The sequence below is a fragment of the Numida meleagris genome, chromosome 4 (assembly GCF_002078875.1).
Source record: "Numida meleagris isolate 19003 breed g44 Domestic line chromosome 4, NumMel1.0, whole genome shotgun sequence".
Taxonomy (NCBI): domain Eukaryota; kingdom Metazoa; phylum Chordata; class Aves; order Galliformes; family Numididae; genus Numida; species Numida meleagris.
This window is the reverse complement of record NC_034412.1, coordinates 31,922,339-31,945,991: the sequence shown is the minus strand read 5'-3', so window position 1 is coordinate 31,945,991 and position 23,653 is coordinate 31,922,339. Positions and strand designations below refer to the sequence as shown.

The following is a 23,653-nucleotide window of genomic DNA, read 5'->3' as shown; positions in this document are numbered from 1 at the left end:
TTTTCAGAGTAGCATAAAGGTACTGAGAATGCCACTCCACATCAGCTGCTGTTACTTTCTCACAATAAGTTTTACAAAAGCAGTCACCTCTGTCACCCCCTGTAGATGACATACTGCAGAAGACTCCACTGCTTCCTGTTCTTCTAAGAAAAGCTTGAAACTCTCATAGTCACTGGTTGGCTGAGAAAAGCCTCCCTGACGATTTGAAACCAATATCATTAATTATATCGATAATGAGAGAGTTTGCATCCAGGATGTTTAGAATTACAGATACATGATTTTTTCTATAAACTTATATTGTGGAGAGGCTGTAACATTTCATTTTAGTAATGGAAGGTGACAATTGTCACCCCTCAAAGGTACTGGAACACCTCAGGGAAATCAACAAAAACAGAAAATGTACAACTACCGGTTCTGTCTGTGGAGTCTTTTCTTAGTAAAATACATATTTGTTAATGTTACTCAATTTTATTTATTCTCTTCTTTGACAACGATGTTGTATTGCTTTTTAAATTGTAAGAAAACTTTTAGTATGGGTTTTCTAGGCCAAACTACAGTAAAATTAATAATGGTATTTTTTTATTTTTAAACAAACTTTGAAACATCTCCTTGATTATAGGCAATTCTAGTGTGAGAACATGTATTACAAAAAATAAAATGCTGGTGAAAAGATTGCAAGTAAAAAGATAGGATTTCTCAAAAGTTCATGAGAGACAGCCCTGAGTCCTGATTGGAAATGTTTTCTTGCTTGTTATTTGGAAAAGTAATAATTTGCCTTTATTTTAAAATCCTGTATATTTTAGAAAATGAATAACTTCAGGCTTTTAGCAGACAAGCATTGAAGCATATGGTAATCCCAGTCCCAAACACTAAGATGTGCCTGTCTGTGCCAACTCTTAATTACCACCTCATTAACACTCAGGTGTCAATTGCTGGTGGCAAAGGCAATACTCAGTTGGCCTGGTTTCTGTCATGCACAATGTAATTAAATTGACCTCCGCAAAAGGAGCCCAGTAGTTGCCTGATACCACTTGGACACCGATTGCTGCACTAATCACAATCGTGTAATTTAGTGAATCACACAGTGTAATGAGGGAAAGACTCTGGAGAGTACCAAATTGTACTTGCATATGTAATAATGACTTTAAGGACAATTAGGAAAATAATCGTTGCTCTGTTTTCTTCCAAGCCGATAATGAACTGCAGTAAGTATTTGAGTATGTGTTGTTGATTTAAAACTTCAACTGCTGTCTACTATTTTAAAATAATGGTTAGCAGCAATTAAAATGTATAAAAAAAGAAATATATTTCTACCAGTAAGAAAGCTCCAGCTTCATTAGAAACCTCACAACAGGTTACAGTTTCAAGTGCTACTGGCTGCCTAATTGGGATCTGAGACTTCTGTTGGGTTGTGGGTCCCAAGAGAAAAGGGTGATTAAATGTACTTCACTGTTCTCCAAAATGGGCCAGCGTGCTGTCACCCGCACCGCACTGTGTCCTGCATGCACAGGAAAAGCTCTGACCACGGCACCAGCACCCAAATGAAGCACACGGACACAATTACTTGTTTCAGCCAAGGTTTTAAAAATGCGGCTTTCTCTGATCGGTGTATAGCCTGTACAGAGGACTCTGTATCTTGGGACTTAAGAAGACAGAGCTACTAGGCTTGAGCTTATTTTATTGAATTTTTGGCACTTAAGTGAAGCATGAAAATTTGGAGCATAGTTATCATTAGCTCCCTCTTGTCCAGGTAAGCAGCTCCAGGAGATGTTTCAGTGCTACTTCAATTTCAAGTCCCCCTGATAATCTCTTTCCCTGACCTATTTAGCACCTTAATGCTATATCCCAATGTGGTCACCTCACATCAGCGCCTAAACTTGCATGGGAGGTATATGGGCTATAATATGCAACCACATTAATGTGAGATCTTCAGAAAGGCCTGCCACACCTTCAATTCAGGTTTTTGTCTTCATTACTTCTCAAGGCTCTGAGTCTTCAGGTAGATCTCTGGATCTTAGACAAGTACTGAAATTCTGGGCTTACATTTATTCTGAGAAAAACTCTAATCTTCAACTTTTTGCATCCCTGCTCATGCTTTGCCAGCTGGCCATCTGTCCTATGCACATTTGATGGCTACCACCACCAAATTTCAGTACAATGTAGATCAGGTTCCCACTTCTTATTATTGGATATTTTCCCTTGTGGTCCTCTGTATCTCTAAGCTCTGCCTTTGACTCTGATAATTAAACTGCAAGATGAGTATGGTGAGGCCATCTTTTATTAGTGTGTTTGTGCTTTCACTTGCACAAGTGCTCCACCTATGAATATGTATTCTATGTGCTATTTTTTTTACCAATATTGGTAGACAAATAAAAATCTGATGTCCAAAACTAAGTATGAGCAAGAAAGAGTATTTTATCCTTGAACTCATATACTACATATGTTTTGCCCATCAATAGATCACATACGATCCTATTTTATTATGTTGGCCCATGATGTCAGAGGTGGATGTTGGTGATGCGGCAGTAGAGTTTGAACCTTCTCACCAATATTCCATTGCATTTTGTGGCCGTGTGACTTACGGCAGCATAGGGACAGTCTGACAAAATGGCATCACATCACACATGTGGAAACACTCGTGAAGCAAAGGTGTGGAATTGAATTCCTTATCATCAACACTTGATGATTGTTTATGGAGACCAAACAGTTGATGTGAGCACAGTGCGGCAGTGGGAAGTGTGTTTCAGCAGTGGTAATAGTAGTGTGACATACAAGCTTTTGCTACGGCTATATAAGCGTGGCATGCAGGCTCTTGTTTATTGCTTGTGAAAATGCATATCTAATGGTGGTGACTATGCTGAGAAGTAGTATATTGTAGCTGAGAATTTACACGATCAAATAGTGTTATTGTGCTCTTCGTATCTCTTTTAGTTTCCATGGAAATAAATAGGAAGCATTACTTTCGGAGCAACCTACATACTTGCAATATGAAGCAGAATTGTTACAAAAGTTACTAGTATATAGAAGGGCATGGGGACATTGGATTATGTCAGTGTATAACACATGGTAAAGCTAAAGGCTGAACTTAAAACTCTGCTATAAGTATTTTTCATATAATAGAAATCCAGATGTTAGATTTTTCTTTTATGCTGATACCAGTGGGATATCTGAGCCCTGAGCTCAGATATGATCAATTCAATTGTCATGGTGAGTGGTTAAAAAACTGTATCAAAGGGTGCAAGTTGCTTGATGAATAGATACTGAGCTGGGAGAAGAAGAAAGATTTGAAAAAAATAAGTAAAAATTTTAGCTCCTTGAAAATGATGCAAACAGATTTGCTGACAAGTTTATGCAAAACATGCAGAAGGAGAAAAATAATTTCTAGAGATGTTACAAAATCTAAAGAATAGATGAAAGCTTTTTGTTGATGATGTGTTTATTAAAGATTGCGAATTCTGGAGAAGTGATCCATCTAACAAAGAGAAAGCAATGCTGTGCAGATACCATGAACAAGTGGGAAGGATGTCTCTTGAAGAGTGACAGGCCATCATGGAAAGACTCTTTCCAGTGAAGTGCTAACAGCTGTAGCAGGTGAGACGCAATCAGTTGAAAGGTATCCAACCTACAAATGAGGAATTCAACGCTGTTTCATGCATAACTTTCTACCTGTAAAACAGTGCTCAGCGTGGATTGCATAAATATGCAGCTAAGGGAGGAAGTAAGATTCACCGCACCTTCCCAGTAGACATCTGTAAGTGTATTCTGTGTTTGTTGAATGAAGAAAGCTTTACACTGAAATACAGCTAGTGGAAACACTGCATACATAATTATGAGAGAAAGGAAGTCCAACTGTTTTTTAATGTACTAACTTACTTTTGAAAAATATTGAGTATATATATCTAGCACCCTTTGACCCAAACAGGAGCTCCAGATGCTCAGAAATTCATAAAATAAGACTTTTTATGCATAAAAACAACTAATTCCTTTTTGTCCGAAGTTATGCAAGAGCCTCTCCTCAGCCAGGGTAAGGACCAGCTGGCAGTTCTGCAGGAATGGTGTGCTCTCTAGGGCTCCCCAGCTTGTCCAAAGAGAGGTAATCCAAAATTGCCTTCTTGGTGATGTCCACGTAAAGTAAATTAATTGTGCTAAGAAGCAGATGGCATAATGTCATGAATATGACAACTAGCTGTAACCTTCTGAGGCTCCAAACCTTGGCTGATTTTATTAGCTATTGTACAGCATAAGCGCACATTAACAGTCTTAATAAAAATGCTTGACATTTAAAGACATTTTCCATTCACATTTTGAGAGGCAAAGCACAATACAAATTTGGTCACAAGTACGGAGATATGTAAATGACGCTTACAAAGCACTTACCCACGTTCCTTTCACAACATTGTGAGTTACTCATTCATCACCTGTGTTGTCTATAGCACTCCATCTGTACTTCATATTGCTTTCCTCCCCTAAGGAATCAAGCCCTCATTTATGTGTGTGTATGTGTCTTTCCCCTCCAACTCTGACTTACTTTCTCTTTTTGATCATGACAGCTCCTGGTGATTTAACATACAAATGGCAGCCAGAAATCAGCAGGCCACAGAGTGTCATTTGTTATACCATTTTGCCTTTGACTCCACACACTCTAAGGGGAATAAAGAGAAGGATGGTGCTGATATAATTCAAGGTGATGAGCAGATTCTTCTAACTTGAATGGGCTTCTTGTGATCTTCCATATTGTTTAAGGGCTCAAAGCCTTCTGAGATTTCGATCTTTTAAGTAAGCTATTTTCTGCGAGCAGGGATAGGTCTTTACTTCTAGTGATATAGTCTAAAAGCAATATAGTCTGAGGGGCTGCTAGAAAACTGATGGACTTCTGCTATTATCAGTTTGCTTAAGGAGTACAGAGGGGATTAATACAGATACATTTTAACATTATATCATGTACTCTGTAATGTAACTTTTAGATGGACCAGTGTCTCACTTTTTATTTGTTTTCATTCATGGATTCTTTATGTATATTCACTCAACTATAAAAAATGTAGTTCTAAATAGATGTTTGGTATTTTGATTAATGGGCCAGTTTGCCTTTATGATGGACTTGACAGGGCTAGATATTCACCCACTGTAGACAGGAATCACACAAATACACACTAGACTAAGGACCTACCTTTATTCTTATTGATTATTTAGATTAAAGTGGTATTGCTGGAGGATTTTAGCTTCATACCAGCAAGCGTAGAAAAAATCTTCAAATAAATTTATATTCGTTTCCTATGGTTGAGAAATCACCTTGCTTGTTCATGATACTCTTGGGCCAATTTAAGTGTCTTGGGAGGGAAAGGAAACTGGGGAAAAGGAGATGCAGAACTTCTGTAGGTACAAGTTTTTTTCTGTGCAAGAGCAAACCAAGACCAAAAAGGAAGAATAAGGACCTTGAGGAATATTAGTGACAACACATGCACAGGAAATGTTCTTGTTTATTTGAAACAGCTATTTTCTGCAATCTAAATACTCTGGTATTTTACAGTAACATAGCAATAAGGAGAAAAAAAAAGTATCAAAACTCCATCTGAAAGTGAAATATTCCTTTTTCCACACTCTTTGGAATATCTCTTACAACAAAGGCATGTTGTGCCTGGCACCGGTACAGTATGTAGGAAAAGCTTAGATGAACACGTATTGGTGAAGGCATTGCCAGGGATGGTCCTGCAGCCAGGCAGGAGAATTGGGAGCATTGGCCTCTTGCTGTCTGGGTGCAGAGGAGCTGAGGCTGGGACCTTGCTCCTTGATGGAGGTCAGCATCGGGCTCAGCCTAGGGAATCAGGACCAGACACAGCCTTAGGACATCTGAGGCCATCAAAATAGTTCGAGGGAGTTAGAAGGCTGAGTAAATCCTCTTTTTATACCAGCATTTCCAAAAGCCCCATTCTTACTTTATTTTCTTTTTTCTCTTTGTCTTTCCAGCTTATAATGCTACTGTGCAGATACTTAGGCCAGGAGAACAGCAAAGAAGTGACTTTTCCCAACCTAACTGATACAGTAATCCTGTTGTCCTCAAGAGGATGACTTAGGAAATATTTCCTTTCTGGGAACTTAGCCAATTGTCCAAAATCTCTGATCTTTTCAACATCTGCCAGGTAAATGCCAGGTAAAGTCCTTCCCAGTAATGCTTTCTGTTAGCATGAGATTTTTAGACTGCCCTTACCCCCATTATGTCTGAGTATTTTCCAATAAAACATTTGTTTATACAACTAACATTGGATGTGGTTTGCTCTCTTGCTATCTCCCTTTGGCAAGAAAGCAAGCTTTCTAATGGTTCTGTAATATGCCTAGTATCACTCTGTACACGATCTACAAATATCTATTGAGCAAAAACTTTGTATAAAATATTACTCACTGGGGAGCAAGCAAATGAGTCTACATTTAGTGAGTGATAATCTGTATAAGGTAGCACATGTACATAATTCCTGCACTAATAAATGTTTAATTGTTTTTGTAAAATGAAAAAGCAAAATAGGAGACAACACTCTAATTTTAAAAATGTCTCTACGTTGGATTATTTGAGAAAGGGAGAATTGAATAAAGATTTCTTGCATCCTGAAAAAAACACTCTAGTCATACCACCTGCTCTGGAAATCTTCGGTACCCAGCCTTTAACACCTTGGGTTTTCTGAAGGATCCTATTTTTAAGTGTTCTGAGAAGACGTATTGAACAGAAAATTGCCAGAGAAAGAAGTACTTGTAGGAGGCCCTTTTTATACCATACGTATTTGCCCACGATTTTGGCCTCTGAGGACAAATGCTTCTTTTATATGATGGGATCTACACCCAATTTTCTTTTCCTAGCCCTCTCTAATCATCAAATCCAGAAGGATTTGGGTTCTGAGTGTAAAGATGAAGAGCTCTTCATTGCTTTCTTTGAAGCTGTCCCATTTTACAAAGAATAATTATATATTCTTTTGACAGAGAGACCAAGGGCACCGAATTACATATTGCTCTCTAGACTGCTAGTTAGCTCATTAACCTGCATGTGGGGAGATCTTGATATTGCAGCACCCATGTGGGCTTACATTATTTTATATTATAATCACTGTTGTTGGTTGGTTTTCTTATTATTTTGATTTAGGAACTAGATTCTATTCCCACCTCTACAATAAATTGCATTATGAAATTTCTGTTATGCTTCAGTAAAATAAAGATAGTGATACAGGCATCTGCTGTAACAATGGAGTACATTTTGCTTACCGGTAAAGGATATAAAGCACACAGAACAGCAGTCAGTAGAAATCTAACTTTGAAATGAATGCTTTTTTCAATTTCCAGCTACGCACAGATTTTCCACCTCTAAAGGTTCTTTTTTGGATGAGAAAAATAAGACGATTTCTGTTTTTGTTTTTCCTGACTCTTTAGATCTGTGAATTTTAGGAGCACGTTCAGTGGAGTTTTAGATTTCACTGTGGAAATGAAGAATTGAAAAACTAACAACTGCATGCAAATGGTGGTTTCCGGTTTACACCAGATAGAACAGAAACAGGAATGAAATTTCCCCAGTCCAGTAAAACACCATGCAGGCTTCCAATACTTTTTTTTACTAGCTGTCATGCCTTTATCACTGAACAGTGGAGATCTGAAAATGATTTATATGAAAAAGAAAAAATAAACTTCCTGCTTTTGCCTGGAATTGTTTCTGGGTTACTGCTCCTTCTTGGATCAGATTTGCTAAGTAAAATGAAATAAACCTCAGACCAAAACACAGGAACTGACAATAACAACTCAATTAGCAAATTTTAATCCAATAAGCTTAACTTAAGATTCCCATTTGGTATCTCTGACCCCAGTTCCCCTCACTAGACTCTATCCTGACCTCTACCCCAAGCCCCATCCCTGTTCCCCAGGAGGTGCCTTGTGCTGAGGATTGGCCCCTGCTCCCCCCCCAGTAGTGTAAGAAAGACTATATAGTATGTCACCAGCCACTGTTTTTCAACTCAGCTGTGATTGATCTAATTTAAATGTGTACAGGGCATAGAATCATAAGGGTTGGAAAAGACCTCTAAGATCATTTGATCGTCAAGGAGATGATTTGTTTCTTTTTATTGTTTTACTTTTAACAGATACTTTTTTTCCCAGAAGCTCAGTGAGGTTTAATGATTTCAATTCAAGGTACACTGCATTTTCTCCCTAGATTGCATTAATTAACTATCTTTTACTTCCAGCACTCACTCTCTGTCTTCTTTCTTTGTTGCTAGTCAGAATATAAATCAAACCAAGCCTGTAACAAAAACTGAATGGCCGTGAGCTCCAAGGGCATCATTTAGTCTTATCTTTGGGGGTTTGAGCAGAATAATGTTTGCTTGCATTCTTTTTTTTTTTTTTTTTTTTTTTTTTTTGCAGATAGCATAAAGCCGTAACAAATGTATTGCTCTCGTGGTAAAATCTTTCTTTTTCATGATATTTATGTTCCTGAGCAGAGCACTATTTAAATACCAATTAATGTCATCTGCAAGACTAGGAAAACCTGAGCACTCTCTTTCTTCTTGATGGCTGAACAGTCCCACGCCACTGCTCTTCTGTCAGCATCCCATAAAGTTTCTGCTCTAAATTATTCTGAAACCCATCTAGAAAAGCTGTAGTGTTGGAGACGGAATTACTATGTAGTTTTGACATCAGGCTTCATTTGGGTCTTTTTTCTATTTTATTCTCATCAAGCATCCACATACACATGGAGACTCTCTTATGTATACCCTGCTTCTATATCCCAAGTAAAACGTAGACCAGAAAATGTGATAGGAAACATCTTTCAGAGGAAGTCTGAAAAGAGATAAGGTTGTTAGGACATTTGTTACCTTCCAAAGCAAAACCTTCTGAAACATTCATCACTGGGGTTGGTATTTTCTTTGCTGGCTTTATTCACATTTTCAACCATCACTCTGCTCCAATGAATTTTTAATTATTTTCCCATTTGTAAAAACATTGATATATGTTTTCAGGACTGCATTTCTGTCATGGTCTTCTAAGAAAATCTCAACAGAGATGTCATTTGCCTTGATATAAAATCACTCGAAACATGTCTACTTTAAACTGACATATAGCCACATCCAAATTTCAGAACTTGATTGCACAGCTCATTAAAAGCAGAGCTAGTAAAGTTTCCCATCTTTTGGTGTCAAATACTTTTATTGCAATTTGCTCTTGCTCAAAAATGCATGTGCATAAAGAAAGGAGAACTTCCTTTTGCTCCCCTTCGAATCACTGCAGCCTGGACCACTGCCTTTAATGGAATTAGGCTCTGATGCATATAAAATACAGTTCAGTTTTGGAACCTGAATGTTTGAATCCAAGGCTTCTAAAACTTAAGGTTGGTTTGGTTACATTCACTTTATCGTGTTGTCGTAAGGCATTGTTATACAATACATTACTCTTCACTCTTAGTGCAACTCAAAGATGAGTTACCCAAAATATGCTTTTAAGCTAATGATGAGGTGAACTTTAATCATTGAAGTGCATGTATTCGGAAGCATACTGTTTCATGAATTGAATGGCTTAACTGAATTTTACCTAGTGTATAATACAAATAAATATTTTAATACAAATTCACCATTTTGTCTTCAGCTCTCTTTAGTAAGAATGGTAATGTTATCTGAATCTCTTTTGCCATTTTGAGTATCTTCTGAATGACTACCGTGGTTAACCATCCAGAGGACATTTTAATCAGTGCTGACACAGAAAACAAGAAAGTTTTGGCACAGTATGTTTCATCTTGACTCAGCAAGATTACCAGCACTCACATTTACACATTTTTGACAGGATGCTTCCTAAATGAAGCATTTGCCTTCTGGAGAACTACACCCACACTGATTTCATTTTTCCCGATGTCTCAGCCAACATACAATATCATGAACTTTATTAACAAATTCAAATTCAAAAACAATTTCAATTCAAGAAAGCTGTCCACGTTAGTTCTTGCTCATTTCTTACATATGAGGATATCTACAAAAACACAGATGCTTCAGCAATGGATTTTAATGGCTGTATTTGTTTATATGTATCCATTTCATATCAAGACAGATCAGCAGATCAGAGAAAAAAAAAGTGAAGGAGACCTTTAAGATGAATCTGAGCTCTGATTGTAGGGGTCAGTGCAATGGATTTAACTCACAGTTTTGGAATTTCTCATAGCATAACATAATAAATTCTTACTGGCTGCCTTTTACTATGCTTCAAATAGAATATTTTACCTGTTCTTCATAGACATCTGGTACCAACGTTTCACAATCAATGAAATTTCAATCAAATTGCTATGTCTAAATGTATATCAGTGGTGCTTAATTTGGCCCCTACACCCTTGTATAAATTTTAATTAAAAAGTCCTGATGCCATACAACTTAAGACTTGAACAAGGAACAATGGCAGGATATGATCAGCTTTCTCCACATAAGACATATAAATATTTAACAGCCTTGCAAAATTGCAATGACAATTTATCAGCCTAGGAAGACTATCTATTTATCCACCTTTTACCCTGAGGAATGATAGCACTTAAAAAAAAAAGAAAAAAAAAGTCTGCTCTGAGCAGGTAAAGGTTTTAAGGTCAAACAATGAAATGTGTGTTTGATTCTGGGTGTGATGCTTGAGGAAGGGGCTGAATTCAAATGTTGAATACAAAACTCCATTCTACGCTAAAGAACAAGTCTAATTTTCTAATATTATAAATGTGTTTCTACCCTTCTCTTTGAATTTACTGACAGGAGCATACTCCTGTAAGAAAAAAATCCAGAGGCAACTTACCAGATTTTGAACTATAATTATATACACACACACATACCCCCCCAACACACACATATATAGTGACTATAATGCATGAAGCGTAATCTTTACAAATAATATATATCTGTGCACTGACATTCCACTTAGTTTTGCAACAATTATGTTGAAAAATTACTACACCTTGTTCAAATCAGCTGAGACTATTTAATGGAAATACTTCTTTTTCTTTCCTTCTCAATGGGCAGATTAATTAAAATCTGCATGAAATAATGAAAATTTTGTTTCAAGTAGTGAAACATTTTAGTATTTTTCAGTTTTGCAGTAATCAGTCTGGAAGAAACTAATGAAATTGAATAGGCAAGTTGCTTAGATATCCATTGCTACACATCTAAACCAGGAATTAATAAATAAATAAATAAATAAATTACATATCTGGTTTCATTTTGTTATTCTCTGTAAGATACTGTCTTGTGCTGGAACTTCCATTTACTCTAAAGGAAGTTCTTCACACAGACAGCTTGTTCTATTATGCCCGCAATTTTTACATAAATTTAAATATTAAATATTGCTTCTGATACCTAATTGAAGCATGGAACATCTTTATTCCTACAGCTGTGTACAGATAACATCCTCTGAAGCTCAGCATGCCTTACAATGAATATTATAGAACAGGACTGAGAGGCTAGTCCATGCCATTTCTCTGAGGCAAGTTTAAGTACACTTATATCATCCCTGACAGGTATTTTTTGAACTCTTCTTGAAAATATTTAATGAAGGAGGTATCAGAACTTTCCCTACTCCAGCTTACAGATGTAGATACTTCTCCTTAATATGCATCCTAAATATTTTCCAACTACTTCAGTTTATTTTTTTGTCCAATATGCAAATCAGAGTCCTTAGACATTAGTAACACATACACTTAAAGGAAGAGGCAAATACAAAAAGCTAATGTTTAAAGGCATTTACATACCTATCACTGCAGATAGGCACCTAGTAGCATGGTGAAATACATGGAGATGCTGAACAATTCAATTTCAGTGGAAGGTGGCTGGATGCAACAGGTATCTTCCCCACTAAAACATAGAAACAGGGAAGGGATTGAACCTCTGTATGGCCAAGTGCACCTCTCAGAACTTCTCTTGGGGCATAACAGATATGTACTGTTTTTTAATGCGACCTAAATCTCACGTCATCAAATGTCACCATACCGAAATTCACAGTGAGTTAGGGAAATCCACAAAAGCCTTTAAATATTTTGGGAGCCCAGGATGTAGTAGTTAAAAACTAACTGTTCCTCAAGAGTTCTGCATCCTATCACAATTCATTCTGGGACTCTCCCAATGAACTCAGAAGGATTTCTGTGCATACATGGATCAATGACTGTGTTATCTAACATTAATTTAAAAAACAATAAAATAAAAAAAAGAGATGTGTTTATCAAATACACAGTTCACTGAAAGTGTTCAGTTATGGAAAGGAATGACGTGGTATGATATGGTTAAGTTTTTCAGAAAATAAATGCATGCAAATTGTGAAGGAAGTTTTATTAAATAAAAATACTTCACTATCTCTGAAAAAGAAAGAAAAAATATTTCTTTTCTTCCCAAAACCTGAAAATTAACTTACTTTACATTTAATATTAATGAGGTACTTGGAAATAAAGAAAAACAAATTCCATGGAGGGCTTTAAAAGCAGAAACAACAATTTAACAGAATCCTTTAAGTGAAAGCGATGTCACAAATTTCATTGTTGTTCTTCACAAAACTAAAAAGGCGTGTAGGTAACTAAAAGTCCCACTGTCTACAACTAGAGAAACATTCCATGGTTGGTGTTTGTTCAAATCAGTAACCACTGTTTTCACTCCCTTCCGATTGTGTTTTATATAATATACATATTTTTAAAAGGATCCCCAAAATATATTTTAGTTATACAAATCGACTAGAAATATGCATTAAAAGCGTTTAATAATAATATTTTGTTCAGAGTAGCTAAATTAACTTCAGAGCTCAGTCCAGCAGCCATTTGCACAGGTTGATCAGGAATTGATCAGGAATCTTGTCTGAATCCTCAGCAGGATGGTATCCATATGGATGATTTATCTGTCTTCTAGAAACTATCATTATAGACAAAAATAATGACAGAGGGGAGAAAACCAGACTTAATAACCACATAGCAGTGGCTAAATTCAGCTTCTCACACATTCCTCCTGTGGCAGCACAGTGGGGATAACAGAATTCCTATATAACAGCATGATCCAAATTCAACTGCAATCAGTGTAAGGTTTTCTGTTGTCTTAATATTGGATCATCCCTAGGCATTTGTTCAAATTTGGGTAGACACTGCTTGCTAACACAGTGTTCTATCATTTCTTTTCAATACTTGACAGATACTAAGATACAGTGGGAAAAAAAATACAAAAAGAAAAAAAAAGTAAAAAGCACTTTACTACATTTTTACATTTAGTAAATGGTACTTAAGCTCTATGGAGATGAATTTACCTTTGAAAGTTTACTGTTTTCAGTATTTCATAGAAAAAAATCCTCTAAGATACCATTTCCTACCATACAATTATTACAGAACATAAAGATTATATGAAGGGGCTTGATCCTTTTCCCAGCTGAGATGGTAATCAGCCCCTTTCAAACTCCCATGGGAGAAGGGTCAGATGAGAATGCACCATGTTCCTAATTTCAAACATCCTTTGTGATAAAAGAGTCAATATTTTGGCATATACTTTGCCTTCGTAGTTTGAATTCTATCAATAACTATTCCTAGCCACAAGAGAAATATTTTTAGGCAATATATTTGTATAACTTCACAAAAGTATGCCAGAGAGATGTGCGTGTGTTTGTGTGTGTGTGTATGTACGTATGCATATTTATGAGTTTGGAATGATTTTCTTAAAATATTTCACTTACATATATCTTACATTGCAAAATGTACAGACAGTGTTCTTTTCAACAACATATATAGGTGAGTTTATAGAGCCTTATAAAAGGTTTTATGATTCCAAATTAAAAACCATAGAAATATCATCAAAATAATGGAGAGTGAATTATACCTCTGATAGTACATAGCGCTCATTCTGGTAATATTGACAGCTGCATCTTTGGCATTGAAAATTCATTACAACTTTTAGACAAAATGTTGTTGCTTACAGCTCTTTTTTTTTCTTTTTTTTTAAAACAAGAAAAACGGGATTGACCAAGATACAAATATTGGGGAAGTACTATTAAAGGTTTATTTTATATTTGTTTTTAGCAAGGATAGCTTAGGAACCCTGAATTACCTTCTCACTTTAGTGTATGGTGTAGACTGTATGAATCCATTTAAAAATCAACTAAGTTGTACCACATTTTTCTCAAAATTATATATAATATAATATATATATATTTTATATTTATTTAGAAGCTTTGAAATAGTACAGTAAACACTTTGCAACACGGTGTATAAACTACAGAATGTCTTTGATAATTTGGTGGGTCTTCAGATTAACAACATTTTTGTGACCCACGGGTGAAAAGAACATGATCACAATCTCTCTTGTAAAGTTGGAATAGTTTGGGGAACACTTGATCACACAAAAATAATATAAAACAGTCAAGTTTAAAACAGTGATATTGCATTTATAATGCACGCTTCTTTTATCTGTACGATTGGCTTCTTGTGGTGATTATAAACATCTAAAGGGCTCAGTGACATTTTGTAGAGAGAAAGATATATAGTGCTGTAAACAGGCACACACTGATCAGAGAGGCAAGATCAGTTGCCTCTGAAGTTTCTACAGTTCTACACATTTCAACTCATTTCTCAGGCCTGCTGAGAGCAATTAGGTCCTATTGTTGGCCATGATGTCTCCAGCAGCACACAAATCCTTCAGTTAGACAGAACTGGATGGCCAAGATAATGAAGTTGAAAGTTGATGCTTTTTGTTGGTCGACTTTTGTGCAAATCATGCTGCTTCAGGTAAGTCCTGTAGAAGTGACTAGCATATCCTTTTCCGTGCTGCAGGAAAGAAAGAAAGACACTTCTGAGAGAAAAAGGAAAAAAAAATCAGTCCCCAACAGTTCTCAGGTTTAGTATTAAGAGTGTAGAGAGACAATCAAAACTTGTCACAAACTGTTGCTTAAAATTCCCATTGTAGCAAACAGTTTAACGTTGATGCATTTTTCAGAGAAAAGTCTTTTTGAGGCTTGATAGTCTGAAAACCAAACTTCTCATGCTGTTTTATTATTCTGTCTAACACATCATGGCAAGTATTCCAGTGTACCTCTACAGAAACAGTACAAGAACAAGGCAAATAGTCAGAATTGCAGGTTCAATATTACTGGAATTTCCAAGCCTATTTTTTTCTAGTTCGTCTTGTTATTTGAAGCAAGATCTAGAATCCCCCAGATTCAGAAGCTGGTTTTCCTTCCTTTCAAAGTGAACCATTATCCTCATCACCAAATGACCCTTTAGTCTGGTTTGACAGAGAGATGAAAAAATGGTGCATTAGTGCTACAATTAAAATTTCAGCATTTACTGTTAGGCTGGAAATTAACTCGTGTTACACAAATGAAGAAGGTCAATGCATTAGCAAACTCATATCCTAATCCACCAGCTGTGCTAGCTATATTATCTCAAGACACTGCTTATTTTAACTGTAATTGGGAGCAAAGGTAACAAGTGATTTGTACTAGCATTCAGAAAGACCCTGCGTTAAATTCTGATCTCAGTTACACACAAAGTTGAGACAAGGAACTGGCTCAGTTGCTGAAGCATTATTAGTACCATTACATCATCTTCATCATTGTTATTACTGTTTAGTAAAGCTGAAATGATAAGAGCAGCTTTTACCTTAGCTCCTAATCAACTAAATTCTCTACCTGAAATTCCGTGTATTCCTGACCATGAAGTGTTAAAACTAGAAGGAATAGTTTGAACTAAGCCATCCATATATACATGCCTGCATGTAACAAACAGATGCAGTCTCCATTCCATTTAACAAATATACACATTAGCCATATTTATTAACTATATATACAACCACTAATAAACACATGAAATTTATCTACTGTATCACAATGACTCTAGTTTACAGAAAAAAGTTAACACGGATATTGTATGTTTGTTTGATCTAGCCTACCTATCCCATGGGATGAATACAGAAAAATGTTACAAACATTTATTTATAAGCTACTTCATCAACAAACAGACACCTGTCAGTTCTGTTATTAACACTAACATTAAAATATCTAAAATATCACAGTTTTGATGTTTTATTCTGTAGCAAATTAGCAGCAGAATGCGAAAGGATTTTTAAAAGCTCCAACAAGAGTGTTTTAAATCTGTAGATAAGATTAATGAGATCAGAATCTTCATGATCTTTTGAGGTAGAATAGGACCAGACCAATCAAGTTTCTAGATAACTTTATAAGAATATTTTAAAAATAGAACAAAAAACAATAATTCCAATAATAATAACAAGATCTATATTTGATCTTCAACACTTCTTCTGAAAGTTCATTAATAATTTCAATTCTCTTGTAAATGCATAAGTACAGTAGTCTTGATTATTGTCTATAATTGAGAAATTCATACTGCAGTACATACACAGGACTTTGATGAGACAAAACTATACAGACATGCAGCACTACTTTATTTCTACTCCTGTCTGGCAGTGCATTAGCCTGGCACTTGAGGTACACAACATTTGTTTAAGATATTCTCTCAGATAATACAGAGATGGAGTTGCTGGCTGAGTCTAATATTTTACCATGTAAATCAGTATATTTATTACAATTTTAAACTTTTATTAATGTGCTTACATCAGGTCACTTTTTAGCAGCAACTAAATATTCTGTCAGGGTGCAGAACTCCTGCAACCCTCCCTACCTACAAAAATCCTTGTCCCAAATGCTAAAATATCCTCTGCCAACATAAAAAATGCCTTGGATTTCAAGGGTAAGTTTTGTCCTCCGTGGTGTTTTCATTTTTTTTTTCTTTCTGTATTTGCACAGAAATCTATGTGCCAAGAAATCTCTCCATGTCTATACCAGTTTCCGTCTTTTTACAGATGGGGAATATAAGTCAGAGAGGTTAAATGGAAAGGAGGATGGAAGTAGTTTAAAACGGGGCAACGAAAGTTCTGACAACTATTTCTGGCTCTGTGTGTGCATGCGTGTGTGTTCATAAGTAAACTTGAAGTAGAAACACTAAGCCTCTCTGTATCACAATTTCTCCATCTGTAAAATGGGAATAATATTGCTTACCTATCTCCTAGAGGTGCAGGAAGGTTTAAATCACTATTCTTTATAATCCACTTTGAGATCCAGAGATGGCAAATGCTACAGAAATGGAAGTATCAGAGTCAGTGTGAGAGCTGGAACAAGAACACCATAATTTCTGGTGCCTAATTCTCCTTCAAGATCTCAGCTCTCTCTTTCATCTTTATTTTATTTCCTGTTGCAAATTCTCAGACCAAGTGCATAGGTAAGCTTCAAGTCTGTGTGAGTATGGATGTTAGAAAGAGGGTTTTAATGATGAGCCATTTTCTAATACTCTTAATGTAACTGTAATATTTGTATATACGTATACATCCTCACAGTGGTTGAGGTGAACAAGATGATTAAATAATCACACGTATTCCAATTAAAATTCTTAGGATACATGATTTATGCCATACTGACTATTGATTCTTCTCCAAAGACCTCAACTAAGGTTTTGAGCATTACACTAAGAATGTTTAATGCATGAAATTTATACAGAATTTCAATAAAAACAGGAAATAAACACAGCAAAAATATATTAAGGTTCACTTATCCCGCCATACTCATTATTAAGCCTCCCATTCACAGTGATGAGCTAGTTCTCTGTAGGCTGATGAGAGAAAACATGTAAATACATCAGTAGTAGGTGAACAGAAAAATGCTAACATAAGAAACAGAAAGTAGAAAATAAAATATGCCTTGATTATTCCTAGCTTATGAATCAGAAATGAACAGAAAATACTGTAAAGCCTTTATAAATAAATCTCCCTTCCACCCCGTAGTGAATCATCCTATTACATCCAAACGTTGTCAGACTACTACCTTACAGCCAGGAATAAAGCAATATATATTCCTTCTTCTGGCAAACCCTGGAAAGTATTGCATATACTTGGAAGACCTTCAAACTCTCTGAATAAAATTAGTTCTCCTGTTTAGCATTGCTAGCTAATCTAACTAGGACAAGAGAGAAGGCCCACTGCTTTCCTCCACTGCTGGCAATCAAAGCAGCAAAAGAAGACACATGCTGTACCTTTTATAATTATTGTCACTTTCTCTGTACTATATTTAGGAGCTCCAAAATGTCCCACAGCATTCTATCTGCTGTAACAGAATGACTGCAGACTTCCTCTAAGTACCAACAGTCTAAAGATCCAAATGAACCCCTAGCTAATAAGATCTCCAAAGAACATGGAATGCTGTGCATGCTGCTGCAGTTACAGAAATACTACTGATGCCCCTCCTCTTAGGAGAAAGAAGACACTTTAACCTAAAAGACTCTCCTCCAAATCAAAGAAAGCTCTGCAACAGGAGAATGGAAAAAATATATATATGAACTTTCATCTTTCTATTTCAGCTCCACATTCTCTTAAGTCAGTGCAAGTAATCTCTTGGTACTATTTATCTTCCTGTGTGCTTTCAGATAGGCTTCTATGCAAGCATTCAATGCATGTTTCTTTACCTTTTTTTTTTTTTTTTTAAATACACTCTTGTTTTAACTCAGCCTCATGGAATAGAGACCATGACTTCAGTAGTGGCAGAATGTATCCTACATTAAGTAACCTGTCTGTTTCAGAGGAGCTTTAATTTAGCTATAAGCAACCAGATTTTAGGAAAGAGGTCAACAAGCGAAAGGGAATGCAGAGTAAACTACTATGGCTCCCTCACCCTTTGTAGTGGTGTATCCAGGTAAAGAGTGAGACACACGGCTGGGGGATGTAGGATGGGGAAGATTACTCTGCTGCCACCCATGTTCTGTGGATAAAAAAGTATGCCAGTCATTGCAGGTCCCAATTCAGCATCTTTTGCAACCCATTTTTTTTTGGTTTTTTGTTTTGTTTTGTGTTTAAATCAACTATTGCTCACATAAGTATTTTAAAACATCACTAATAATATTTTATGACAATTCTACTAGCAGCATTATAAGAGATTGACTTATGCAATCCCAGTGTATTTTGGCATTCAAATATGAAAATAATTTCATCATATCTATTCCTCATGAATTAGTCTTTCAGTTGAATTAATCTTCAGTTAAGAGACTGTGCTTCACATCTATGTACCCCATGGAGCACATTTGAACAAAATAGCTTGTGTTCCAGATGCCCACATTACTTTTTATCCATTTCATATAGTTTTTTAACTCTGCATTATTTCATACAGTTGAAAAAGGAAGATAGAATATACTTACTTTTGACCCTTAAAAGAGAGAAAAAAAAAAAAAAAAGGAGCACCTAATGTCAGTGATTCAGTTGGGTATGGTGGTCATTGCTTACGGGTTTATGTATATATGCATATGTAAAATATGTGATAGGTCTGAAGACTCTTGAAGATCACATCAAGGGAGTTAGGTAACAATGAGGCCACATTCTGTCTAGCCATTACTAGCATCTAATAGAATGGAGGAGAAGCTCATGCATGTAAACAGGTGCATCAAAGCAGAATTTGTCTCTAATAAAGATATAAAATGTGTCTTCATTACTTAAATACCTTTTATGAGATCTGCAAAATGCGAAATACAGTTTCTAAAACAAATCACAGCATATGGACTGATGCGTACAATTACCCAGATTTCACCAAAAATCAAAATAAATTGTATTATGTCTTGAGGCTTAGGCCAACATGCAAGAGCTTAGAAATTATTGCAGTGAATCTTTTCTATAAGATTTTATTAAAATAAACACATCCCATAGACCATTAAAATCCTTCCTTCGAGACTTTGCCTTCACTTCTAGAACAAAGAAGATGATGTCAAAGGGCTATCTTTTACACAAAATGAACAGTGTAGTCCCAAACATTGTCTTTTCCTTTTGTCTTGCATTAAGTGCATTATACACTTCCCTGACCATACTCATTTAAACCAATACAAGAGACACTGGTTTCCAGCCAAGCCAAATTTGACAGAAGTGGACACTGCACTGCACCTAGTGAACATGACAAATAATATTACCTTCCCCATTAAAAGGGGAAAAGGGTTTTGTCCTTTGCCCTTTAGTACAAAAGCATCATTTTTCAAATATGAACATAGTGTTGAGTTCTATATCAACAACTTTAACATTCTTTTTTGAAAAGAAAAAATTACTGATTGATGTATATTGTCAGTTCTGTTAGCTTAATTTCAAAATATGAAAGTACACGCCTAATAAAAATATGTTTTCTATTTTTAAGATGTAATTGATGTTTGGTGCCTATGTGCTTCTGGAGGTATGCTGATCCCACCAGGAGTTCACATTGAATGTGCCACTGTAAAAAATTTCATATGGCAATGATACAAATGTCAACACCTTGTGACAGCCATTGAAATCATGTTTCCTTGGTGCTATCGAGTGCTCTGAGACTTACACTCTACCTGGACTCAGCTGATTGTCTGAAAAAAGAAAGACTTACAGTTCTTAAGAACAGGTATTCAAGTCTCAATTCAAAGGATAGTCCTACACAGAGACAATTTCTATCTTTTCCTTATATGAAAGTTTAAGTCAGTTTAAGCGCTGCCCATAATCAACACATGCCTTACATTAAACGTGATTGAGAAGGATTCACTTTTGAATCAGGCAAGTATTTTGTCATCAGTGTTCTGCGGCTGATCAGATAATTTACTTGTATTTGGTTTTCTGTGCTAAGTGTTGACTATTTTTTTCACTGCCAGGAACAGCCCCATGGCATAGTATGTCAAATTTTATTGATCTCCGGTTGCCATTATTTACTACAGAAACAATGTTTTTCAGTTATTACAACTCAGTATAAAAAGCGCCAAGGTATATTCTATAATGTACCATAAAAATACCAAAGTCAGTTTTCCCACAAGTAGAATAAGAACAGGAAAATACGTTCATCTTTCTGTATTATTCCAACTGTATTACCTACCTGAATACACTAAGAATAATACATGACATCACTCTTCTAGTCAGAGAATCATGAAACATTTCATTTGGATAGAGCTCTTATAATTGTGTACTGTATAAGGACTGATTAAGTAACTCCTAAATTATCCTTGATCTATGTCATATGTACTCTCTAAGAATATTGCCAAATTCTTCATCAAGAATTCATTCTAATTGCGTACATATTCTCGTAGCAAATTCACATTCTCCATATTCACATTCACTTTAAGCCAATAATTTTGGTACCACCCTTAGAAATCCTACTATTTGATTCCTTTCATTTTTCTAAGTATTCCTCATGTATTTGTATGCAACTATTATTTCTTCTCCTCAAATTGTCTTTTCTTCCTTCACTTAAAAAAAAAAAAAATCAACATTTTATTGCACTCTTCTGAAATCTATACTATACATCTCTTTAAGCTGACAAGCCTGAAAATGAACACGTCAGTCTGGGAGTTAAGCAATGCAGAATGCACTGAAGGTTAGCTACAGCATGACTTAAAATTTTCAGTGCCCTGGGGAGAAAAGGGAGGATATGAACAAGTCGTCCTAAATTGCCCTTAAGTGCCTAAGTTCCCTATAGATTCAAGAGAGAAGTAGTATGTATATATATATATTTATAAAGGTCACCATATGGTGGCCTTTAGAGGCGTCTAAATTATTCACACTGAATCGAGCCTAAAATAATTAAACGTACTTCTTACAATAGGTAACATGCATTACAGCATTACATCACCATCACACTGTGTATTCCTGTGCAATTTGTCTTTGTCATTGTGTTTTTTCTACCATTCCTCTCTCCTGATGACATTAGGATTTGGCAAGAGTGATGATTCCTCTCTTTTTGTGAGCATTTTCTTTTCTATTTCACTAAGCACAGTACTTTACATTGTCTTTCATAAGTAGCATACATTCAGATTTCAGAGAGTTCTTCCCAGTTTGCCAAGATAATATATTTAAGTGTATAATATAAACTTCAAAAAGACATATTGGCACAGTTTCTATCCATAAATGAAATGTGCCCTTGACCATTCTTTGTCAAAATAACACTAGAATGGAATGATTTACGTCCCCATTATTAAAATTTCTCAGCTGTATCCTGTCATATATGGGAGCTATACACTGTAATCAAATTCATTCTGCCTTCAGGAATGTTTCCTGCCTGGTGTTCTAGCCTGCACCATGCCCAGGACTTGTTAAGGAAGAGATCTAGTTGCACAGGCCAAAAGGACACCAGATAGCATAAGGTTATTGACCATAACATCCCAGTGTTGGAAAGGGTCCCGCTTAATTAATGAGAAGCAAAAAAGCCCTACTGGACATAAAATACACTGCAAATACAAAACATACATCACTTTATTTCAAGTAGAACAGAAAAAAAAAAAAGTAGTCACTGCATTTCATTTGTGAGGAAGAATTTTTTAAGATCTCATTTCCTATCAGTACCCATAGCTATACACAGCTATATTCAATTGTCATCTAAATGCTAAATGAGAATAGATAGATGTCAAATTAAAGCACAAATAGGCAACTAAGAAAGTAACAAAGTCATAGAATGTTATTCTGACATTACATGAATCCACAGTATCATTGTCTAAAACATTTCCTATGAATAAAGAAGGTTGCGTTCAAGAAGTTTCAGAATAAATCCTTTTATGGTGCTGAATGCAGCCATGAAGCTGGAAGTGAAAAGATAAAGTCAGAGGACTTAACAGGAGTCTGTCATACCCATAACTTCTTCAGTGAATCTAGTCTGCATCCATTTTTTTCTAACCCACATGACTTCTGTGAAAATATCATGTAAAATAGTGTCGTTTACACATACGAAAGATTCATGTGTATACATGAAATGTTTGATTTATTCTTGCAACTAATACATGCACAAAATTTTCAGGTAGAATTTAGGAAGCAAGTTCAACAAGTCCACAGTATTTTCTTCAACCAAAGAGGACAATTACCCTATCAAAGAAAATGGTTAAATTATCTTAGTTTGAATTTTCAGTGAAATCACATTGCTTAATATTCACCGTATTTAGTTCTCCAGAAATTAGGTAAAGAATTTAAAATTAAAACCTAATTGTCTGTATCTTCTATTTCCTGCCTTATAAGAAGGTACCAACCACAATTTTTCACTCTTCTGACTTCACCTTACCATGTTTGTAAAATAAATTAAACACATTGACAGGTACTTCCCAGCAGCAGTCATCTTACCGCTCTCCTGAAACTGTGGATTCTCAGTGTCTAGTGTACAAATAGAGCTGTTTACAGGCTTGCTAAATAAATAGCAACACTGATTCCTATAGCGTGCTTGTTCAAAAAATGATAGATGTGGTTTCTTATAAGCTATACGTTGCATTCTTTAAACAGCTTTCCTTATTCTTCCTCTTATGGTCAAGAAAAAATTAGGAAGGAAAACCCTCTGAAATTAAGGCAGTGGAAATGAAAGCAGAAAATCAGAGTCAATCTGTGCAGGGAAAGAGCGAGAAACAAGAATCATTTCCTCTGCCATGCAGCCCAAGGTGCTCCTAAGAGAGAGGCAAACAAAGGAAAAGACTTTTCAGCATGTAGACCCAAGATTAGTTATACATTCAGTGCTCTGGCTCCTGACTGTCACATTAAGGTTTGTACATGTAAGAACAACATTTATTCATAATGAAGAGAACATGCCTATCAAAAATAAATAACTTCTGTGGCTTTGAAAATTTTAACTGCAAACACCTCGTTGCTTTCCAGAGAAACTCATGTCCATAACTGGCTAAGTT

The 23,653-nt window shown here is 35.8% G+C and overlaps 1 protein-coding gene across 12 annotated transcripts in view; it reads right to left on the bottom strand.

Moving 5' to 3' along the window:
* PCDH10 (protocadherin 10) overlaps window positions 9,885–23,653 on the bottom strand; it is a 36,126-nt gene continuing 22,357 nt past the window's right edge. The window contains exons 5-7 of one of the 12 annotated variants that reach the window (XM_021394821.1): window positions 18,682–18,768; window positions 17,020–17,094; window positions 9,885–14,795 (exon numbers count right to left, since the gene is read on the bottom strand). In XM_021394821.1, the coding sequence (XP_021250496.1) occupies window positions 17,060–17,094; window positions 18,682–18,768 (122 nt within the window). In that variant the 3' untranslated portion in view covers window positions 9,885–14,795; window positions 17,020–17,059. The other 11 variants (XM_021394818.1, XM_021394819.1, XM_021394820.1 and 8 more) reach the window with 11 other exon arrangements.